Below are 15,852 nucleotides of genomic sequence, written 5' to 3' on the forward strand. Positions count from 1 at the left end.
ACTGCCACTGCACATGCTCACCGGGATGTGGCATACAAGCATTATGTCAATGAGATGGACTGCTTACAGCCTCAACATGTAAGTACTTCCAATATCATTTCTAGTTAGACATTTACTTCTTTAATTGAGATACTAACCAACGACATCTCTTCAACTTTTGCAGATTGAGTGGTTACCATACCACACAAATGAGGCTTCAAGCCTAACCCTGAACTCGATGTGCAATCGAGACTCTAACTATTTCATGTACCAGTGCCCATTGGTTTGTTTTTGGGCAGTTGAGTACCACCTTCCACACCGTGTCATGAGACAGTTCGGGAAGAAACAAGACTGGCCGGTTGAGGACATCTCAACTGGAGTTGAATTACACAAGTAAATATTTCTTATCTTTGTTTGCTTTCATTGTCAATGTTCAATTTTGTACCATTTAACCCTTGTCGATGCTCACTATTGTTTCATCACCTTCTACTTGTCTAGGTATGATAGGGTGAGAACAAAGAAGGTGAAAGACTGGAGGCTAGAGCATAATAGATACATTGATGAATGGAGGACAGCCGGAATGAACGACAGGTACATCGAGACTATACACCAAAATCATCTTTTCTCAGAGTACCTTCGTTGGCTGCATAGGACATATAGACTGTTCCTCCGCCCTACTTGGACGGAAGCCGACATAGAGGATGACCGCGACTCCGATGAGGGGCGGAATCCCTATGATGTCCGGACTAGAGTTGGATATCAAATGGAGCACGCCCCACTTAGAGACAGAGTCGTAAGTTTTCTTGCATTTGTCAAAGTTATTTCCATTTGCACCCTAGACCCTAACATATATCTTCTCACGCTTTCAGTCGAGAGAGCTCCTCAGGAGTGTGATGAAATGGGGCATGCCCTCCAAGCTCCGAGGGGTGGTGAGGACACGGAGAACACACTCCGCAATGTTTTAGAGGTAAAATTTATTTAGCACTTTGCATTACTTGAGTTATGCCTAACAACTTCTTTTTTTTTGAAATGCAGAAAGTTCGTCAAAGGTGCCGGAAACTTGCAGAAAGATTAGGTTGCAGGTCGGTTGGATTGGACGACGTGTACCAACCGCGGAGACTACCACCACCACTACCTCAATCCGCGCGTCCAAGTACCGCTCGACACTCCATCAGGATAGAAGAGCGTGAAGGAGTTGGTGGCTCGTCGTCGTCACGCATTACGCAAGGGAGGGTAAAGGGGAAGGCGCCGGCTCCACCTAGCGACGATGATGACGACGAGGACGAGGAGGATGAGGACTACGTCGCACCAGACGCTGAGGAGATAGACATGTCGCAGCTTCCCGACGCGCCTCAGGGGACGCAACCCACGCAATACAACTTGCGATCCACTCGGGCAGCGAAAAAGAGGTAAAATGAGCTTACCATTCTTAAATGTTATTTGATTTCCCTTATTTTGTTTTTAAAATGTTTTAAACATTGGATTTTCAAATGTAGGTACACTCCGGGCTCGCAAGCAATTCGGTGCCAACGGAAGAAGTGATTTGTATGAAGTTAATCTATTGGTTGGTAGTATGACATATGTGGTGCACTTTGTGATATAAAATGTGATGTACTATGTGAGGACTATGTGATGGACTTTTGACATTGTTTGATGTGTGGAATATAGGATGGACTTTTGGCATTGTTTGATGTGTGGGATATGTGATGGACTTTTGGCATTGTTTGATGTGTGGGATATGTGATGGACTTTTGGCATTGTTTGATGTGTGGAATATGTGATGGACTTTTGGCATTGTTTGTTTTAGTCGGTACGAATTTGTGAATTGTGATTTGAATTGCGAACTATGAATTGGTACATTTGTGCAATATGGATCTTCAATTTGCAGGGAAGCAGAGGGAGGCGCCAACCACCCTGGCGCCGCGGTTGGGGAGGGCGGCGCCAGCCAGTGCCGCAAGGCAGAAGGGGTTCGGGCTGGGGGAGGGCGGCGCCAGCTACCCTGGCGCCGTGGTCCATGAGGGCGGCGCCAGCCGAGGCCCGGAGGCAGAAGGGCTTCGATGTGGGGAGGAGGGAGGCGCCAGCCACCCTGGCACCGCGGTCTGGGGGGGGGGCGCCAGCCGTTGCCCGGAGGCAGAACAGACTTGGCGAAAATTTTGAGTGGGGAGAAAGTTTTTTCAGGGGTTTATTTGTAAAATAAGTTTTCAAAAAGACCAAAATGTAAAAATTTCAGACAACGACTACATGCTGGCGAACTCAAGAGCAGCAGTGAGGGAAGCCAAGGCATTGGCACTTGGCAGAACAAAGCTGGGTCGAGGAGGACATTGATATCGGGGTTGAGTAGATTAAATTAGACTTGAAAAATAGGGAATTGCCAATGAGTTGATATATTTGTCAACAAACATAGTTTAATATATTGTAGGCCAAAGACAAGCTATGTCAAAATCAACTTTCTGCTAATGTTTAACTGAGTTTTTAATTTCATTTTGAAAAGTGATTCACATTTGATGATGTCTCAAGTGCCTTTAGCATCAAGCTTTCCATTCTATTTCATTTGTACTCCACCTGTTCCAAGATTCTATTTGTCACAAAATATTCATATTTAAACTTTGACCATTTGTTTTTTCTTTAAAATTAAATACTTATAATATATCATATTATTAGGGCGTGAGCCTAACCTAAGCATTAATATTTGTTCATCATAGTCTAATCACTTAAAAATAGCCATGATCGAAGTTAAAACAACGCTTGTCAAACAAATAAAAAAGTATTTGGAAGCGGATATAGTTATTGCCTAGCCCGGTCTAGAACCTCACAGAAAATCACACCTAGTATATCTTGGAAAGCCAAATAAAGTGGCTAAATGAATTAATCGATTTTTCACCCAAGAATTTTATCAGAACCTTATTGACTTGAATTTTACAACAATTAAGAGTTCAGCATGACGCCTTTGCATAATAGCATAATAGTACCACATAAAAACCATGGTAGAATCTATTATAGAATTGCGCATTTATCGTGAAACATTTTGAAATCAATATTTGGTCAAAATTTCTTATGTATACATTAAAACTTAAAAAAATCCAGTACTCTAAAAAAAACTGTAATTCTCGCTAGACAAAAATCGTCGCGTCCCTATGACCCATGGGCCCTTCCACAATTTCGCTCACGCGCGAGAAAATCCCGCCCCGTGCTCGTCTCTTCGCGCCCAGATATTTCACCACGTCAGCAATCCGCGCCGAAACGCATCCCACCCGTTCACCGCAAACAGCGGCGAACGACACGAATCCTTCCACGTCATCGATCCGCGCCGCATGCTTTCCACCAATCAGGGCGCACATCCCCTCTTCTATAAAACCAATCGGCCCCGTCTCCTCCTCTTCCCAACCGCAAATCTTGCGATCCACACACAGCAAAAGAACCAGCACCGTTTCCCCTTACCGAGAAGAAGAGAGCAGCATCCATGGCGCCCAAGGCGGAGAAGAAGCCGGCGGCGAAGAAGCCCGCGGAGGAGGAGCCCGCGGCGGAGAAGGCCGAGAAGGCCCCGGCCGGGAAGAAGCCCAAGGCGGAGAAGCGGCTCCCCGCCGGCAAGGGCGAGAAGGGCTCCGGCGATGGGAAGAAGGACCGCGCCGGGAGGAAGAAGGCGAAGAAGAGCGTCGAGACCTACAAGATCTACATCTTCAAGGTGCTCAAGCAGGTCCACCCCGACATCGGCATCTCCTCCAAGGCCATGTCCATCATGAACTCCTTCATCAACGACATCTTCGAGAAGCTCGCCGCCGAGGCCGCCAAGCTCGCCCGCTACAACAAGAAGCCCACCATCACCTCCCGCGAGATCCAGACCTCCGTCCGCCTCGTCCTCCCCGGCGAGCTCGCCAAGCACGCCGTCTCCGAGGGCACCAAGGCCGTCACCAAGTTCACCTCCGCTTAGGCTCTTAGGCTTCTCGTTCCCATTTCTCGCCTTGCTGCTAATGGTAGTTGTGGTAGGTTGGAATTTTGGATGGTATGGTACTGTGCTGTAGTTATTCTGGCTTTTGACTATCTTGGGTTCATGTAAGAAATATCCTGGTGGATTTAGGACAATATTGTTATCTGGATCTGGTAAAGTAGTAATTATGATGGCTTAATCTACTTGCCTTTTACATGTTCTGAATTATTCACCTGTCGCCTCTAATCCTTTGGTTTGGTACGATAATCTGCTCCTGCGCTGTCTTTGCCTATCTGAATATTATGTCTTAAATTTCCTATCCAGAGCTTCATTGTGGCTGTATTTCATTTTCATTTAGTGCATGTTTCGATGTTTAATTTGTACTCCGTATATGTTGTGAAGTCTGGCAGTGAATCTGGGCGCTGTTTGATTTCATGGTTTTAAAATTTTTGATGTCCTGATGTTATGCGCGTGGAACGGGGGAACCGATAACTTCACGATGTTGCGCGCGCTCTGAAAAAAAATTGCCGCTTAATCGCGCCGATTTTTTTTGCCCCCTGCTACTGGTGTTGCGCGTTTTGTGATTTGTGCAGTTTTCAAATTTTGGTTCTGCCTTGGCGGGATCTGAATTTGTAAGCACAGTTTTTACGCCTATTGCTGCTCCAATTTGGGGACCCGCTGGCCGTGCAGTGCTTCAGGCGCTGTTTGGATGGAGGCTAACTTTACCATAGCTCGATTTGTCATAACTGTGGCAAGCCACACAAAGTGTAGCCAATAATTTGTTGGTCACAACTATGGCAAACTCGGCCAATGTGCTAGTAAAGTGTGGCTTGACTCAACTGCGGCACGCAACCAAACACTAGCCTGAAAAATTGTGGCACGTCTAAGGTTTGGTGTGGCAAACTGAGGCCACCAACCAAACAACCCTTCAGTTTTTTTCCAAACTTACAACTTTCCATACACACGCAACTTTTCTATCACATCATATCAATTTTAACCAAACTTCCAAATTTCAATGTGAACTAAACACAACCTAAATAAGCCGAGAATTACATCTGAATTCTAAATACTACTGTTTCTCATGAAATGTTCCGGCGCGAATTCACTTTTGATTTTGGTGTGTGCAAGCATGCCAATTCAAATTTTGGCTGTGTTTAGATAAAAAAGTTGAAAGTTTAGAAAAAAAGTTAAAAATTTATGTGTGTAGAAAATTTTTAAATATGATGTGATGGAAAGTTATAAGTTTGGGCTAGTTGGGGTGAACTGAACACGGTCTTTAGAGCTTTTGATTTCGAATTCTGGCCGATGGTTCTATCTGCTCGTGCTTGCAGTGCAGGCAGGCGAGAACTTGTGCTGTAAGATTCGTGCAGGAGGATAAGGCGATCCCATCTCGTCTTCCTCCTCCAAAACCCAAGCCCCCTTCTCTTCCTCTGCTCGCTTTTCCCACCGTCTCCAAGCCCAATCCAATGGCTTCCTCTCTCCTCCGCGCCTCGCCGCTCTCCCTCCTCTCCCGCCTAAAGCCACTCAACCCTAGCCCCACCGCCTCGCACCTCCGCCGCCTCCTGCTGCTCTCCACCGCCTCCTCCACCTCGTCGGCCTCGTGCTCGCCGTCTCCGCTCCGAACCCTAGCGGCCACCGACGCGGCGACCCCGCCGTCGGATGAGGATGCGGCGGCAGCGCCCGCGGCCGAGGCGAAGCTCGAGAGGCTGCAGCCGCTGCAGTGGCCTGCGAGGGACGCGCTGTGCGGCGAGCTCGGCGCCGGTGACGCCGGCCGCCGCGTGCGCCTCTGCGGCTGGGTCGCTCTCCACCGCGCCCACGCCGGCCTCACCTTCCTCACCCTTCGTGACCGATCTGGCACGGTCCAGGTGAGTCGCTGTTAGTGATAGACTGATGCTGATAATTTTGCGGTTTTGTTTGTTGCCCATATGTAGTAGCTGCGAGCCTGTGATTCTAATTGTTGCACGCATGTGTATTGTTGTTTGATCGTTCTCGTTAGTGATTACATTAATCTACATGCTAATGCTCTAGATGGAGTACTTTGTAACAGCTGGTGGTTCCACATTTTTATTGCTCAATATGTGTCATCGGGAATGGTCAGTTGTATTGTCAAGTTAATGACGTATAATAGTATTTGTAGCACTGACATTACCTACTGTTTTCCTGTTCTATTGAGTGGCTTTAGCAACGTTTGCAGATACAATTCCCAATAAACTGATGTTGAGTGATCTAATAACCTATGAAAACAAAATGAAGTCATATAATCGCATCAATTTGTAATGTTATTGGGAGTTGATTTGTTTTTTCTTTCTGTAGTGATTGGTAGACTGATAAACATCTATAAGATAACATGGTCTTATCAGTCATTGTTCTCTCTGTGTAGGTGACAACTTTGCCAGAATATCCAGAAGTTTATGCTGTGGTGAACAAGCTAAGAGTAGAGTCGGTGGTTGCGGTCGAGGGGGTTGTTCGGTCACGCCCAACAGAAGCCATCAACACAGATATGAAGACTGGGGCTATAGAGGTATTGACTGGTTGTATGTTACTTTATTTTGCAGTTTAGAGAGAGAAGCTTGAGATGATATGTCAAGTGAAGAATTTGAAATTCAAACTATCTAGTACAGAAATTCCACACTTTCAAAGTTTGCTGTTCATATGTATGGAACATATAGATGCTATAAGAGCTAATATATAGGATAAGGAATAGCCCGTGCAACATTATTTGTAATTCTAACACTTCTTTTCTTTAATTGTTACGGACTTCCTGAATTTTTTTATTGTGTTCCTCCATACAGCAAAATTCTCTCTAACTATGATATTACATGCTGACCTATGTAGGTTGCTGCCGATAATATATATGTGCTGAACTCAGTAACTCGTTCATTGCCTTTTCCAATCACCACTGCTGATACTGTAAAAGAGAAGTTTCCAGAAGAAATTAGACTGAGGTAAAATACATTGTTATCTGCACTCTTTTTATGCTCATATATTAAGTATCCTGAAGAAAAGAAATACTAGTATTGAATACCTCAAATATGGTGGTTGATTGTTGGTTAACGCCTGATTAGGCTTGTTGAATACATGCATAAATGGGATTACATTGCACATTCAAAGTTGTGCATAAGATTTTAGGTGCCAAAATAATACTTAGGTTGCGTTATGACACTAACTACTGGGACACAACATGTTGATGTGTTAACCCATTTTCTGGGGAGTCACATGCTTACCCTGTGAATAGTGGCTTTGGAGATACTGTGGAACATGGCATATTCATCATTCACTCCATTAGGGTTGCAATCTCTTTGTTTATTAATCATTCACTCCACTTACTGATTTACGCTGAGCTATGGCCATTGCTATATTATATGGATCTTTGTTCTTCCAAGGTTCCAATATTTTTTCACTAGATCGATATATTGACGGTCATTATGAAGGCTGGCATATTCAGTTTAATTTGGAATTTTCTACCATCATTTGGATTATGCTAGCGTATAGGAATGTTTTTAACTGCATACTGCTGTTAAACAGCCCTTTACTCTGTTGCAATACCATGTCATGACATTCTGCAATCCTGACCACAAATTTGTTCCAGATTTAACCATCCTTGCCAGAAGATGTACATTTTCTGTGTTTGCCAGCCCTTTACCTGTTCTCTTTGCCTTCTTTCAAGATTTTAGGTGACCATTATGCCTGAATCTGTTTATATAATGTTTTTAATAGTTTGCCTAAAGCATTTTTCCCTGTTCTCAATGTCTTCTTTCACAGAGGCGACCATTGTACTTGAATATAGCTATATCATGGGTTTTAAGTTCCATATATTAAGGACCGATCCTTTTCTTTAACTTCCATATTTGTAAATGTATAGATTCCGGGTGCTGGACTTACGCCGACCACAAATGCAGTCAAACTTGAGGTTGCGCCATAATGTTGTTAAGCATATTCGTCGATTCTTGGAGGATAGACATGATTTTGTTGAGGTATGCTGTATACCAGTTATATACTCATTAATTACTTCATGCTGAGTTTGCACCACTAACATAATCTGCCTTTGGCTATATGCTTGTCATTTTGTTCCACTATGGAATGCAATATATCCAAGTAGTCTGGTCCTATAGATGAACGGAAATTTTTCAAGATGGCAAAATACTTTCTTTTCGATGCAGTGCCAGCAGTAGAGAGAGCAAGATACTTGCTTTCATGATGTAATGCCTGAAGGTCATGTTGCGCCTTGGGCTTAGGGCTCTAATTCCAATTTTAATCATCATCTATTTTTTTTTTACAGAGTGCATGTATACCTTGTTTGCTTTGTACAGGAAATGTTTTTTTAATCATTTCCCGTACAATTTGCTAGTTAAAATAACTTGGATCAGTTGAAATAGATGGGTCATGTATGCCTTGTTTGCTGTTGTATCTCCTTTACAACGAGTCATTAGAATATAAGACATCACAATGACTAATAATATCTTAGTACCTTGCAATGCCTATAATGTCTGTATCTGTTATTGTTTCTATTGTGTCTGATCCAAAGTTACCGCATGTTCCAAGGTAGATTGAGACTCCAGTTTTATCTAAGTCTACACCAGAAGGTGCTCGGGACTATCTTGTCCCATCGAGAGTTCAGGTAAGTTGTCTGTAACTATTTTTCACTTAAACAGACAATTATAACATGTTTATTTCTTCTGTTGAAAAATGCGCAGTGTTCTTTCCTTCACTTTTATTCGCGACAACTTTCAAAGACCTAATTTCCCAAATCATATTTGGGTTCACTGTTGTAATAATTGCTTTCTCAAATATCAATTGTCTTACCATCGTTAAGCACAATTATCTTCCAGTAGATGAATGTAGTTAATTTCCTTTATCTCCTTGTTTTTTCCAATTAAAAGAAAAGCTTTATGGCTAGAGCTAACTTTTGAAAACTGCAATAAACATATAAGTAAGAACCTTTTTTTGTAAGACTTCCCTTGTGCCTACTCCCTCCGTTTCATATTATAAGACTTTCTAGCATTGCCCACATTCATATAGATGTCAATGAATCTAAACACATATATATGAATATGGGCAATGCTAGAAAGTCTTATAATATGAAACGGAGGAAGTACGTTTTTGTGGGGATACACTACATTCTACATTTCTTTTGCATTCTCTGCTGGGTTTATTTTACAATTACGAAAGTACAACTCTATTAAGTATCATAATTATATATCTAGTGCTTTTTGGTGGTAGGTCTAATCATTCTGCAGTGAATTTTTGTAACTTCTTCAAATAAGAGCTTCATGTTCCCCTGATATCCTCCAATATGGTTTTTGAAGCCAGGAATGTTCTATGCTCTTCCTCAAAGCCCTCAGCTGTTCAAGCAAATGTTGATGGTCTCTGGCTTTGAAAAATATTATCAGATTGCAAGGTTAGTAGGTACAACATTTTGAAGGATGTTTGTTTCTTGGATATAATTTTTCTTCCAGTTATCTTACAACTCTACATGAGTTGCTCTATATTCTCTGTTGCACAATCTCTTTTCCCCTGTAGCCTGTTTAGCTGGGTTCTTGATCTTTTCCCGTTTGCATGAATATTCTCAATATAAATTGCTCACTGTACACTGCTCAGTTCCTGGAATATATTACTCCCTCACTCCCAAAATAAGTTAGCCTAGTACTACGAATCTGGACATGAGCATGTCCAGATTCGTAGTACTAGGATGTGTCACATCCCGTACTAGGTTAACTTATTTCGGAACAGAGGGAATATTATTGAACCAGTCAAACAATCATCTCCAATGCTGCTCTGCAATATTGTTCTTGATTCATTGAACCACTTCATAAAAGGTGTTTCCGAGATGAAGATCTGCGTGCAGACAGGCAACCAGAATTTACACAACTTGATATGGAGATTGCATTTACATCAATGGAAGATATGTTGAAGTTGAATGAAGAATTAATGAGACATGTAAGTTGGTTTTCAAATACTTAACTTGTTTCCTCTATCTTTTTAGTTAATTTCGTATTTGAGTTAGCATTGTTCTTCACCCCTGTCTATTAGTAAATACCGACAGTACTAGCTATGCCTGAGACGTTTGAACACATACCCCTATATATAAAAAAAACCTTCTTCCGTGCAATGTAGACAAGTGCCTCCTTGCATGAGCCATCACGCGTGTGCTCCTGGCTGAGCCTCCTCCCCCTCTACCTGGCCAGGTTTTGCTGCTGGTTCTGGGCCCCAGGCCCCAGCCTTAATTTCATGGGCTCAATTCCCATGACAAGACTGTAGGTCTGTCACTGGTTCCGTCATCTAGCTATTGTACATCAGATCGTTAGTAGTAATCAACCTCTTAATTCGTTAGTTTATTGCTCAGAAAATATGTTATTATTTCTTTAACTATTGCTCATGGTTGATTGAATTATGGATATTCATATCACAGATATTCCAAGAGGTTGGTGATATCAAGCTGCCAAATCCTTTTCCAAGGCTAACCTATACGGAGGCAATGAATCGCTATGGAACGGATAGGCCTGACCTTCGTTTTGATTGGCAGCTGAAAGATGTGAGAACCTTTATCCTTTCTGAATGGCCCATGTTACTGTGATAACTAAAATAATAAATACGCAGCTAGCACTATCGCTTCATCCTTTTCTTACTGTTAAAATGCAGGTTAGTGATGCATTTTTGGGCAGTAGCTTCAAGATTTTTGCAGATACATTAGAAAATGGGGGCGTCATCAAGGCATTATGTGTGCCTGGTGGTGCCAAAGAATTTTCAAATACTGACCTAAAGAAAGGAACTGTCTACACTGAAGCTTCCAAAGCTGGAGCCAAGGGCCTGCCTTTTCTCAAAGTTATGGACAATGGTAAAATAATTTTTGCACTCTTTTGGTTGATAAACCTTTTGGCCTGGCCAATGGATTTGTTTTGTGTTTTAATTGGTCTGCTACTCACAGGAGAGCTTGAAGGAATTGGTCCACTCGTGTCAAGTCTGAAACCTGAAAAGAAAGAGCAGTTGTTGAAACATCTAGATGCAAAATCAGGTGATCTTATCCTGTTTGCACTGGGTGAGCAATCAGCGGCTAATCGAATTCTTGGCAGATTAAGATTATTTATTGCTCATAAGCTGGAAGTGATAGATACAGTAAGTCTGAATATGAATGCTATTTTTCTTGTTGTGAATATGTTTTTATGTGTACTCAGGGCATATTGAGATTCTGTGCCTCTTTGCCTTTCTGTATTACCTTCTGAGAACATTCCTGATCATCTGCTTTAGTTATGTTCCTGATATCTTCATCTACATTTTCTGTTTTCTTTATGCTAGTCAGCACATTCAATTCTTTGGGTGACGGATTTTCCAATGTTTGAATGGAACAGTGATGAGCAGAGATACGAGGTTAGATTTTCTTCTATGTATCTTCTTTCAAAAATTACAACTAATTACTCCTTCACTCTTTTCCAAAACCAGAATGGATACTCTTTAAGCATAGCTGTATCACACTATTTAAAGAACTGCCATTTTTGCTGACTGCTCAGACTTCAATTATTTTTTAGAATGTTGATTGTAGTAGTTACTAAAGTACACCATTAATGTACATTACTAAATTAGGATACTGAGTTATATTCTTCAAAAAGGAAATAACATACTGTATAGTATCACCAGAATGCAGACCATTGGTTAATGATGTCTGAAATTTGTTAATGGCATGCGAACAGGTTATAGTATTAACAAACAAATTTAAGGGCCAATATCAGATAATAGACTCTTTTTGGTACTTCCTCTGGTCACAAAAGAGGACATTGACAAGTCTCCAGAATGCAAATTTGATTGCAATGTCACAGAAGGTTTGAGGCAAACATACACAGTTTTAGATGTTCAATCTAAATTTTCATAGGGATACCAATAGCAAAATTTACAAAATGGGTAATCAGCTTACCAATTATCATGGATTGCCATTAATGCTTACAGTGAATGAGCATTGCTCTCCTGAACAACTGAGATGGAGCAACAGTTAAATTTAAGAAATTTAGACACTGGTAAAACAGAGAATTGACATGTAACTCAAAGTAAAGATTGTCTTGCGTTTTGCGTGCTCTGAGCATCTCCATTGTTCTCATAGGCACTACACCATCCTTTCACTGCACCAAATCCTGAAGATATGAATGATCTACCATCAGCTCGAGCCTTGGCTTATGACATGATTTACAATGGAGTGGAGGTACTTTCACTGCATCAAGTTTCTTGCATGTACCTTGTTCAGTACATACTAGTTCAGAAAAGGGTCCAAGGTTGCACATGCTCTTTTACATGATTTATACAGTAGAAAATTAAGCACATATTCTCCTTGATGCAAAATCTTGTGTAAGCATTGAAGCATAAGTCTTAGTGTTGGGGCTGAGGTATCGTAATGCATGTGGATTGTATCCATACATGGCACATGCTCTTCAACATTTATTGAAGACATTCTTTTAGTTTAAATATGGATTATGATAACACTATAGCCCTTTCTACAAGTCTATCTGTATTTTGTTGTTCATTGGAATGTGATTTAAAATCTCAGATGCTAAATACTCATCTCAAATTGACCATGACAGATAGGTGTTAAATTAATTCGTAAGACTGGTTGGCTGGTTTCTTTTGAGTTTAGACCCTTTTTCTGTTATAATAGCCAATGAAACAAGGTGTGCAGAGTCTGATCTGACACATCAATAGTTGTGTATCTTTATATGTACTGGAATTTATGTAAAGATCTATGTAGAAAATCATAACATGCATCTTTTTTGCTCTGCATGTTATAAATATAGATTGGAGGAGGCAGTTTGAGGATATACAAAAGTGATGTACAACAAAGGATTTTTGAGATCATCGGTATCTCACCTGAGCAGGTATTATATTTGACACTTCATACCTTTGAGAGTACCATGCTTTCAATTTTCAATTTGTAGATTGATCGATAATTTTTTTAAAAGTAATTAATGTTATGCTGAGATGAAAAAAGAGCATTAGGCCATATGTGCATGCTTTTTATTCACTGGACATGTAATGGCATAATTGTGAAGAAATACCTCCAGATTTAGATTGTCTGAGACTGTAGTCTTGTTTTGTGTGGCAAAGGTGCATGCTGTCATTCATAAGCCAGTGTTTTTATCTATAGCTCAATTCAAGCATGCCTTAATATTCAAGGTAAATGATCATAAATTATGCTGGATGCATCTAGAAAGGTTCAATGTTGAGTGTCAAGACTAGAGAGTAAAGAAACATCAAATGCAGTGATATAGTACCTGGCAGTTTATTACCATAATATCCTACTGTGATTCGTTAAAAAAAAAATCCTACTGTGAGTTTTGAGTACCTGATGTCACTTCTTTTCATTATTAGGAGACATTGGATGCAGGAATTATGTAAAAAATACCAGTATTTATCCATTCTATTCAAACTTGTTAATATAGAAAACATGCTGTACCTTTTGCATTTTGCTGAGCTCTAAAATACCGAAATTGCAATGCAGGCAGAGGAAAAATTTGGCTATCTTTTAGAATGTTTTGACATGGGTGCTCCTCCTCATGGTATGCTATGTTCAACCACTGAACTTCATGTACATATTTTTGGATTAGATTTGAGAATTTGGATCGCATACTGAACTTTCTGTTACTACTATATGCTTGTATGTTTCATTAAGACAGTATTTTTCCACAAACAAGAGCAATCTTTCAAATCAATCCTACTGAAGTAATTGTTTCTTTTTATAACCACACCATCAGATTTTGGACAGCATATTGGTTCTAAGATGCTTTAATAAATGCAAGCATTAGTGATATGCTTCTTGCGTATTCAAGAAAAAAAATGTCAGCGTTTATACTTGTACCTTCGTATTGCCATGTACTCATGTGTTATAGAATGTCTAGTTCCATTCTGCTTCTAGTTTTGGAATGTTGAGCTCGAATTCCACCTAATTTTTATACCATGGCAGGAGGAATTGCCTATGGGTTAGATCGTTTGGTGATGCTTTTGGCTGGTGAAAATTCAATCCGGGATGTGATTGCTTTCCCAAAGACGACAACTGCTCAATGTTCACTCACCAAAGCGCCATCTCCTGTGGATCCACAGCAATTGAAGGATCTTGGCTTCCGTACGTGAAGTGAGTGCACTGTTTGTAACAAGGTTTGAGTTATATAGGAACATCCATTGTTTACACCGGGTACCCAACCTGTCGCAGGCTCGCTGCACATTCACCTTTTGCGAATGTGCTTCTGCTCTTGAGAAATTTTGACCATGGATAGGCTGGTTGTCCATCTCTTCAGAAAGTTTAAAGCAGATAAATTTCGTCGTGACTATTGTCGGATAGCTTGTCAAGTGCCCAAGCTATTTGGCTGTTGAGTTACACTGATAAACAGTAGAAAAAATTGGATGAGGCAATTAAAAATAACTTGAGTAAAAAAAAGTTGTATGTGCTGTTCGTTGTTTATAAAGCCAAGTTAGTAAAATGTCCTCACCAACGTTTTCGTTGGCAAGGAACCAGCAAGTCAAGCTTAAGAGTAGTTTGGGCATCTATAATGTAAACCACTGCTAGGGTGCCCTTACTAACTGAGGGTACTCTAATGGAGGATACCTTTGGATAAAATCTGAAGCAAACTGGTGAGGGTACTATATCCCACAATGGGTGTCCTGGCCCAAGGTAGCCTAGTACAAAAATTCCGCCCATACCCCTCAGCTCAGTGACCTCTTCCTCTCCTCTTTCTCATTTTCTCGTCTCCTCTGCCCACCGTCTCCTCTTCCGATCTCTCCCTCTCTCGGTCGATGGCGAGCGCCGCGCGGTGTGGACGACGGCGACAGATGCGTGGGGTGGCCGACGACGACGGGCGTGCGGGGTGGCCGACGACGTCGGTTGCCAGATCCCCTCTCCCTCCGCCTGTCGACTCCGCCGCGGGGTCGTCGCCGTCGGAGTGGTGGCGGGGCGGCCAGATCCGCCCTGGGCTTGCTGGATCTGGCCTCTGGCAGCGACGGCGGCGGCTTGCCGGCGAGGCCAGCGCTCGGTCGCCCTCCTCCCGCTCCCCTCTCTCCATCCAGCCATCGCCGACGGAGCTCATCGGCGCCGTTGCCGACCGCCTTCGTCCTCCTGCTCTCCCTCCTCTTCCTTTTCCTCTTCCACATCACCATCTCCCACGGCCGATGGAGCGGATCGACGAGCGGGCGGTGCCGTGGGAGAAATGTGAGGAGGCGAGCATAGGAGGGGGATTTGAGGGGAGCAACGAGGAGACGGGAGTCTGCAGCGGGTCTCCTCCCAGGGGCGAGGGCCGGCTCCCTACGAAAAGCGGGTGCTCCTTGCAAAGAGCTGCGTCCCCCTACGAGGCGCCATGCTCCTAGATGGGGAGACGGCTCACGCTGAAAAGGGGACGGGAGGGAAACGACCGATTGCGAGGGGACGGGCTGAAGGCACCCATTGTTGATGGCCTTAGCCCTTAGGTCATGTATGCCTGACAGATGACTGATGACGGATGGTAAGTTGAGGTTTTGTGATGTATTGCTCGTGTGTGTCCATGCATCCCAGCTACAAGGAGTATCGTCTTTTATTTTGCTTTTATACCTTTAGACTTCATTATACTCAAGTATCTACTAAAGGCGTTCACAGTGGATTTGCGTGGCGTTCAGCCTCGCTCTCCCACATCTGTAAAGGAGAAAGTCATAAGTCACGTTTGCTTTTGGGCCCACTAAAATAAAGTTCTTGTGTTTAAATTTTGCCGCTGGTTCTTGGATAGAAACTAGTAGTACTAGTACTCATTTGGGTGAGAGAGAGATGAAAAATGAAAAGTTTGCCACCGGTGGGACCCACTATTAGTACTTGTACTGTGAAATATGAAGCTTATGAGATTTTTTGTCTACATGACATATAAGGAACAATAAAATCGGTGAATAAACGCCCTAAGTTCGATCGGGCATGATCGGGTATGGCTGTATTGATGGATGATGGTTCAGCTCGA

The 15,852-nt window shown here is 42.3% G+C and overlaps 2 protein-coding genes across 2 annotated transcripts; both read left to right on the plus strand.

Moving 5' to 3' along the window:
* Positions 1-3,356: 3,356 nt before the first annotated feature.
* On the plus strand, positions 3,357-4,120 carry LOC127778698 (histone H2B.5). The gene has a single exon (XM_052305323.1). The coding sequence runs from the start codon at positions 3,440-3,442 to the stop codon at positions 3,905-3,907; it is 468 nt and encodes a 155-aa protein (XP_052161283.1). The 5' UTR covers positions 3,357-3,439; the 3' UTR covers positions 3,908-4,120.
* Positions 4,121-5,316: 1,196 nt separating this feature from the next.
* On the plus strand, positions 5,317-14,208 carry LOC127778602 (aspartate--tRNA ligase, chloroplastic/mitochondrial). The gene is made up of 15 exons (XM_052305223.1): positions 5,317-5,769; positions 6,285-6,425; positions 6,740-6,849; positions 7,767-7,878; positions 8,451-8,522; positions 9,211-9,302; positions 9,721-9,841; positions 10,314-10,436; positions 10,544-10,739; positions 10,830-11,017; positions 11,198-11,269; positions 11,994-12,092; positions 12,679-12,759; positions 13,383-13,440; positions 13,845-14,208. Exons 1-15 carry the CDS (start codon positions 5,371-5,373, stop codon positions 14,009-14,011), a joined length of 2,031 nt encoding a protein of 676 aa, XP_052161183.1. The 5' UTR covers positions 5,317-5,370; the 3' UTR covers positions 14,012-14,208.
* Positions 14,209-15,852: the final 1,644 nt, after the last annotated feature.

Source organism: Oryza glaberrima, chromosome 1 (assembly GCF_000147395.1).
Source record: "Oryza glaberrima chromosome 1, OglaRS2, whole genome shotgun sequence".
Classification (NCBI taxonomy): Eukaryota; Viridiplantae; Streptophyta; class Magnoliopsida; order Poales; family Poaceae; genus Oryza; species Oryza glaberrima.

Coding starts and splice junctions, on each gene's coding strand:
- LOC127778698 (XM_052305323.1), top strand. CDS start 3,440: ATGGCGCCCAAGGCGGAGAAGAAGCCGGCGGCGAAGAAGCCCGCGGAG.
- LOC127778602 (XM_052305223.1), top strand. CDS start 5,371: ATGGCTTCCTCTCTCCTCCGCGCCTCGCCGCTCTCCCTCCTCTCCCGC. Junction 6,426..6,739: donor TGAAGACTGGGGCTATAGAG/GTATTGACTGGT, acceptor TGACCTATGTAG/GTTGCTGCCGATAATATATA. Junction 7,879..8,450: donor ATAGACATGATTTTGTTGAG/GTATGCTGTATA, acceptor GTTCCAAGGTAG/ATTGAGACTCCAGTTTTATC.